General features: G+C 40.8%; 1 protein-coding gene across 1 annotated transcript in view; it reads right to left on the bottom strand.

The window, feature by feature from the left end:
• The window catches only part of LOC112549301 (adenylosuccinate synthetase isozyme 1 A-like), a gene marked incomplete at its 5' end in the record, with an annotated part of 13,224 nt that extends 6,208 nt beyond the window's left edge, over window positions 1-7,016 (bottom strand). The window contains 5 exons of the mRNA XM_025197153.1: window positions 209-316; window positions 1,752-1,818; window positions 2,951-3,001; window positions 3,926-3,988; window positions 6,905-7,016. Of these exons, the coding sequence (XP_025052938.1) occupies window positions 209-316; window positions 1,752-1,818; window positions 2,951-3,001; window positions 3,926-3,988; window positions 6,905-7,016 (401 nt within the window). The remainder of the gene's footprint in view (window positions 1-208; window positions 317-1,751; window positions 1,819-2,950; window positions 3,002-3,925; window positions 3,989-6,904) is intronic.
• Between the last annotated feature and the right edge of the window lie 707 nt (window positions 7,017-7,723).

The following is a 7,723-nucleotide window of genomic DNA, read 5'->3' as shown; positions in this document are numbered from 1 at the left end:
TGCTGGAAGGTTTTTGGGGGGCTTCGGGGGAGCGGGGGCGCAGCGAGCTTTCACCCGCGCGTCTCTCGCCGCTTCCGAGAGAGAGTTTAAAGGATATGTGCACAAAGCTCATATTTATCACTTTAAAAAGTGTCCCCTATAAAAGCAAAGCTGTCATCCACATGTACCTTATCTTAATATGTTATTTTAGAAGTGTTAATGATTATACCTGGAAGAAAATTCATCAAAATCTGCAAGCAGATCACAAACACGAAGGCCTGTTCTTGCAGCTTTGGAAGAATATGTTGGTCCAATGCCTTTCTTTGTTGTGCCAATACTAATAAAAAGATGAGAAATGTCTGTTCACACAACATGCTTTATATTAGGAAATTTTTATCAGAACTCTGCTATATGCTGCTTATTAGAGAAGCATTCTGAAATGGAGAAGCATATTTTATGAATAAAGCTGTAACCCAGGAGATGGCAACCTTTTAGGAGCTGCAGGCCAAACTAATGGTGCTTGGTGGACTGCTGTTCTTGACCCAGCTGCCAATATTACTTTCCCCTGCTGCACTGCTGTTAAGCGGGTGACATTTTCCCCGTTATATTGCTGCTGAATTTCAGACATTGTCCTTTGCCACAAAATCACAGGCAGGACACAACTGTTTGGTGAGCCAGATGCAGCTCATGTGCTACAGGTTGCCAACTCCCTTCTCTAACCTATTTATAACTAAAGATATTCACTGTTTCTATCGCTAACTCTCTGTACAGAAAAGGACTCATCCTTGCGTGCAAATGAGATAAGCTGGGAAGAGAACAGCCAAGTGGGTGGCCAGCCTTATAAAGGACTGCATTCTCAGCCCTGCTCTTACTTTTCCTTAGGGGACCTATGCGAATGGTTCCAGTGCTTAACCACCATGATAATTAGACAGTTCTTTTGAATGTCCAGCCTCCATCTCTTACTACACTTTAAGTTCATTATTGCTTGTCTTGTTTTCTCTGGATACAGAGAACAACTGCCTCTCTGTTGTTAAGCCTCCCCTCAGTCTTTTCTTCTCTAGACTACATAATCCCAAATCTTCCAACATTTCTTTGTATGTCATGTTTTCTAGACCTCTCATGTTTATTGCTTTCCTTCTGACTCTTTTCAATTTGTCCATATCCTTCTTGAAGGAAGATGAACATAGCACTCCAGGTGAAGCCTCACCAGTGCTGAATTGAGTAGAAGGATAACTTGCCATGACTTGCACGTGAATTCTCCTGTGAATAGTATGCTATTACCCTTTTTTACAACTATATTACATCATTGACTCATATTCAGCTTGTGGTCCACTGTAACTCTTTTTCTGCAGTATTGCAGACTAGTCATTTCCAATTTGTATTTGTGCATTTGACTGCTTCTTCCTAAGTGTGGTTCTTTCCACTTGTTCCTACTGAATTTCATCCTATTTGTTTTGGGCCAAGGTCATTTCAGTTCTAATTCTGTCCTCGATGAGACTGTCCACACCATTGGGGGGTGGCATATCCCAGCCATCCCATGTGCCCCATTCTGCCCCACTGACCTGTGACTGCAACCACACTCCAAAACTAGAAGTCACTGGTAGGGAACCTTGGGGACATTATTATGAGCTGGTCCCAAGCTTGCAGTTTCTAGTAGGTTTGCAAGTGGCCACTGGGGATGATCATAATATACTGGACTGCTTTAAAAAATTATACCAGCTTTCCCGATTTGAAACATTATTGACAGGATAAAAGCACTGATATATAATTACTTTTTTCCCTCTTGTGCTTGGCGTTGTACTTCTTGAAGTCCATCAACAGCTTGATGAAAGTCAAACACTGCACAGCAGCAAAAACCACGTGAACAAGGTGAGAATCAAAGCAGAAAAACATTAAAAAAAATTAGACATATCTACAACTTAAGAACTAAGGGCCAAATCCAGATTAATTGAATAGGCATCAAAACAGGACTTGGGTGCCTAAGCTCCAGAGAGGAAGAAGTTTAGATACACCTCTGTGCTTGGTGTTTCCTGTTCGACCTCTGGACACTTCTGGGCTATGTGGAGTGACTCTGTCTCCTCGTTCTCTGGATGGAGAGAGTGTCTCAGTCTTCTAGAGTGACTCCACAGGGATCTTACAGGCCTTGTCTTGTTTATATCATGCTCCTGGGGCCAGTCAATTTTTAGGCATCATAATTAGAAACCTACTTAATTTGCGGTTTTGTGGATGTTGTGGAAACCACAAAATCCAGAATTGTCCACAGAATCAAAAAAATCAACAAAAAATACTGAATAAAAATAAAATGCTGGGGAGCCAGTGGTCCTTGCTGCCAGGAGGGGAAGGTGTCAGCTGGCAAGGCAGCCTAAAAGGCAGCAGACATGATGGTGGCTTCCCCCTCATCCCTTCACCCTTCTGCCAGGGCTTCTCCGCCAATCAGCACCAAGGGGCGGGCAGCACAAAGGGCAGCCAGGAATCAAGACAGTGGCTGCCACCTCATTGCCCCCTGGGAGCCTCTCTGCCAATCAGCACTGAGGGGCGGGGCTACTGAGAAATGCCTGCAAAATTGGCTCTACGGGCCACGGAAAACCCTTTGTCTCGCCACTCTTTAAATAGGTCCCTAATCATCATACATAAATGATGGTTCCTACATGGTCACTGTGGATCTTCCTGGAGGGAAAAAGCCACTGTGACTTTTAATTGTTCAGTTCCTTTCACATGAAAACAAAGTCACTGTTTTGTTACAGAGTATTAGAAAACAACAGTTCAGTACTATTTGTTGGATGATACCAATTCCATTAATATCTGATGCATAAGGTTTATGTGCATCTTATACAACTTGGAAAAAAACCAATATTTTAGATGTAAACTGCACAGGAACAAAGCAGTTTTGAAAGCATCTTTGGGATCTTTAATTTGCATTTTCTCTCAATCTTTTCCCTATCTTTAATCTCCACTTCTGTAAAATTCTTACCAATATGTGCTCTGTCTGAGATAATGAGTCTTTTCTCCCAGTCCTTTAAACCTGTCAGAAAATATACACATACATTTTAAAGTTTATATTCCCCTGTTGTTGTTATACTCGAAGATTTACTTTTAGTTTTTCTTTATCTTTTTTCTAGCTCCCTTTCTTATTAAATATGCCATAACCTAGAAACCTAGTTCATTATAAACACTGGGAAAGTTATTTTGGTTAAACCATGGCTGACTATTCAGTTCCTTCATTACCATTTTCTGCTAATGGACTGTTTTCACACTGACTGCTTTCAGCTGGGGACTGTATTTTCTCATTTTGGTATGGACAAAAACGGTATCAAGATGTGCTTATAATGCCAGTGTACTGCCAATCAGCACAGTCAAAATTGTTACAAATTAAGGCAAAAGCTTTTCACTCTGTTGTTAATGATGATAGTTGCTTCTTTCATTAAAAAACAATAGAGTCCTGATTAACTGTCTGCAGCCGGGATGTCAACCTAATCTGGCCCCATGGGATGGATGGGGGCACAGGGCCAGTCCATGGACCAAACCTGGCTCAGACCAGCCCCATGCACCAGATCCAGCCTGTGGGGCCGGTACAGCCCAGATAGTGCATGCAGTGTGCACCCTGGGCTGACCCCATGCACTGTGCATGCCAGACTATCTGCTGTATGCAGTGTGCAGGGCCAGAGGCCAGCACATGTTGCATACAGCATGCAGGACTTCACTCTATGTCTATTATCTATTGTGGCACCAAATGACTGTACCCATAAAATTTAGAGGCTCCTTCTTAGAAATTTGCCCAGACAAATGAAACAGAACATTTTTTTTTAGTAGTTCTTTCTTAATGATTTTAAGGCAAGGAATTTTCAGTACAGAATACTTGTTGCAAAAAGTAAAAATGCGGGTCTGGAAAGAACTTAAGATTTAGCTGTCAGTATAAAACCATTTTAAAAAACTGCTTAACACAAACCTTTCTTCTCGTTTTTTTCAGCTTCTTCAAACAAGCCTGGTAAATGTATAACCACCCCATTACCTTTGGAAACACACAAAAGAATGATTTAAAAGCAGGAAAAAGAATAGTTATTCTTCTAAATGAATGACATAAACCTCATTTTTTAAATACTGAAATATTACTAAAAACTGCTAGGACTCAAGGTTATCATGTGCTCATCACTAACTGGCTTCAAGAACTATTAAGACCAAATCCAAGTTTGGGGTAAATAGGTACAAGCCTACTGAAATTTCAACCATTTTACCTGCCTACATCTGTATTTGAAGCCTGATCCACAAACAGCTGAGGTCCATAGATTATCTTTGTTCATTACAGTGGGCACTGAATCAGGCCTTTGGTCTCAAATTCTTCATTGGTGTAAGATCAAAGACAGCAGATTACACCAGGGACAGTTCTTACTTTAAATCTTCTATATTTGCATGTCCTTTAGACTCAGCTCAAAATAGCTGTTCTGATATATGAGCAATCTCTTCTCCTTACTATGAAGCTTCAAATTAAATTCCATAAGCAATACAGAGTGTGTACTGGAGATGGGGAGGGATTAGAGATATAGTCAGATGGAAACAGCTGCTATTTACTTTTTCCTAGAAGCAAAAGAAATGCAGCTTCTCTGCTAACTAGATGTTGGTCATTAATTACTTTCCATGCTAACTAGCAACAGAGTAAACCAAATTTGTCACCAGGGAAACAGTTTTGATATATTTTAATGTTATAAGCGAATATTTGCCAGAACTAGGACTACATATCTGAGACTCTCCAAAGTTTTGGAAAATAAAAGGAGAGTGAAACCTAGACATGAATCTAAGGGTATAGAGAACTGCACAAATTACAGTGAGTTAATAAGAAGGGATTTACTGGGCTTCAGCTGCTCCACAGTGGCTGTGTGCACACATGCCCCTCAGTATGTGACATTAAGACAGCTTAGGCCTGTTTCACTGAGGTCTAAGCTCCTGTTACAGGGTAAATGCAGGCACACAGGCTGATATCAAGGGCCCCAGGCATAGCAAGGGTGCGGACAAGCATTCATGGGATGCAGCTCAGGTTTTGATGGTTTAGTTTAAGCCGTCAAATCTAGGTTGGGATCACCACATGCAAGCATTCACCACTGCGTGAAAGGGGGTGTGTGGGCAACAGGGGAGAGGGGTCTGGCACGGGGGTGCGGCACTGGTGGGAGCAAGGTGTTGGGGGATGGATGATCCTGGGGAAGGGACTTCCATGTCCAGCAGGGAGCCGCCTGATCTGGAGGTGTGTTGTTCAGGGGGGCAAACAGCTTGGTTAGGGTTGGGCATGTAAAAATAGCACAGCCCCAGGGCTGTGCTAGGGACACACACAAGTATTCATTAGGTTAGGTTAACTGATGCCAATCTACAGTTAGTTCTCGTCTGATGATGGACGCTCAAGCATTTAGATCACCCTTAGCTATATGTAATATTTATATGCACCTTCGCTCTCTACCCCCTTTTAAATCTGTAATTTAATTTTTATTTATATGAAATCTAGTAATTCAGCAATCTAGTACCTGAGCAATTTTTAATATTTTTTAAAATTAGTTTAGTCCCATATTAAAGGAACAACACCTATTTTATTTAGTAAACATTATGACATCACAACACCTAAGATGGACCTGACATATGCACAATATTTTAAAATCTATTCTTTTTTAAGTGATTAAATATATTTGTAATTTCTTATGTGCTCCCTATAAATCTGTCCTGCTAAAGGGTGTGATAATTTAAGGCCATTTGCAGACTGCAGTTTTAACACTGGTTCAGCTGCTAGGGCTACAGATTCAAGCTGAGATTCATAAATTAGGCCCAGAAAACACAGTTTGTTCATGTAAAACAAGCAGTGAGGATGTGTGAAGTCAGGTTTATCAGATCCTGATAGGCTCCTGAATTCTCTTTTTTTAATCTGGTCATGGGGTTCTATTTTGTTACTAACCTCTTAGATCAGCTGAGTTACAGTAAATCCCCTATTGAAAAGCTGAGGACGAGGTGCAGGTCATGGAAGGGACAGCTATTTTGTATGAAATGAGGTTAGATACACCCACTTTACATTCCAGGCAGAAAAATCAGCAGGCCCAATGCAAAATAGGTTGCGATGATATTTTTCATTGTTAAGTTGTCATACAAATAACATCACATTATCACATGACATCAACTCAGAAAAGCTCACATCTCAGGAAGCATAGGTGGCAAGAGACAGTCTAAAAACACTTTCAGGTAGAGCCCTTTCTTGGTACCTATTTCTAGAATGCAGAGGAGAAGAGGGCTGCAGAAAAGCAACAGGATCATCTAGCATACATCAAAGCATTTGCATCTGCAAAGTGTGGGCACATGTATGTAAGCATGTATAACATTTGAATATTTAAATAGAGGGTGCTAGTTAAACTTGTATCCTTAAACACCGTAAAGAACAGCAAAGAGACTGAAAGGGAGAATTCATGCTTTCACTACTTCAATTTCTCTTTAAAATGACATTGGGCACATCCCTACTGTAACATACAGGGATAGGCAGTGCCATGCTCCAAACATCACTCTGGCATACATGCACTCCCTGCTGAATCAGTAGGGTAGCAGTTTTCATACAGTGCTGGGGGAGGCTAAATAGCTCAGTCAAGAGCCTGCAGTTTAGCCTGCTGGATCTGTATGCTAAGATGCCTACACTAAGATGCATGCTATTGTTCCATCCCAAGTACAGGATTTTGCATTACTTTTGATATGGGAGGTAATACATGTGGAGCTATGTATTATGTTTCAGCAGGGTGCTGTCTGGCATAGTAAATTAATGGTACAGATATGCCCAGTGATTGTGGAATAACTGATGATTTGAAAGGTGGCAAATGAACTCCATGATCTTTTTTTTTCTGCTTGCTTTATCAAACTATGATTATGATTACCCAATATTAATATCTGGACATATTCAAAAGTATCTTACCAATGAAGGAAATTGCCTTTGGATTAATTATGCCACTAGGAAAGAGGTGAAAGTCATATTCCTTCCCGTCAACAACCACAGTATGGCCTGCATTATTTCCACCCTGCAAGAGAAAAACATAGACAAATGATCAGGGCCACTGCAGTGTCTCCCTGTTATCATAGCAAAAAGATTTGGTAGTGTGATTTTTTTTTCCTGCTTTTTTGTCTTGGTCCAGTCAGCAGCATTTCCAGCTCATCTTAGATTTTTGGATATTGTTCAACTTTCCAGTGTAGACTAGCTATTGCTTATATGGATTCTATTAGCTTTTACATATTAGAAGTAGGAAAGTTTGGTTTTTTTAGTGATTGATAGATGTTCAAATGTTCAATACTAAGTCATACAAAAAACTAGAACTCTTTGTTCCAAAATGATACCTTTTATTAGACCAACCGGAAAATGGCAAGAAAATTGTCCTTTTCTGTAAGCTTTTTGTATCAAAGCCCCTTCGTCAGGCTCTGGGAAAAGTGTAGATGGTACAAGGTGATAAAAAGTGCCCATAGGTAGGAAATAAACTTCATTTTTGCACAGAGGGAGCTGAGGTTGGAAGTCTGTCCCTCTGGGTCCATGAGAGTGTCTTTGTGAGCTGTGTTGAGTAGCTCTTTGATGTGTTGATCAGGTAGAATTCCTTCCCTGGAGGTGTCAGATGGCAGGCAGGGAGGTAAAAAACCTTCCTTGTTGCTCTCCAGTGAGGTTTAAAATCTAAAATCGGCTAAAATTCAGCATCTTCCATGTTTCAGGGATGTACTTGGTAGCCGTGTTGGTCTGAGACAAAAAGAC

This window comes from Alligator sinensis, unplaced genomic scaffold (assembly GCF_000455745.1).
Source record: "Alligator sinensis unplaced genomic scaffold, ASM45574v1 scaffold85_1, whole genome shotgun sequence".
Classification (NCBI taxonomy): domain Eukaryota; kingdom Metazoa; phylum Chordata; order Crocodylia; family Alligatoridae; genus Alligator; species Alligator sinensis.
The sequence above is the reverse complement of the archived record's forward strand: the minus strand, read 5'-3'. Positions and strand labels throughout refer to the sequence as shown.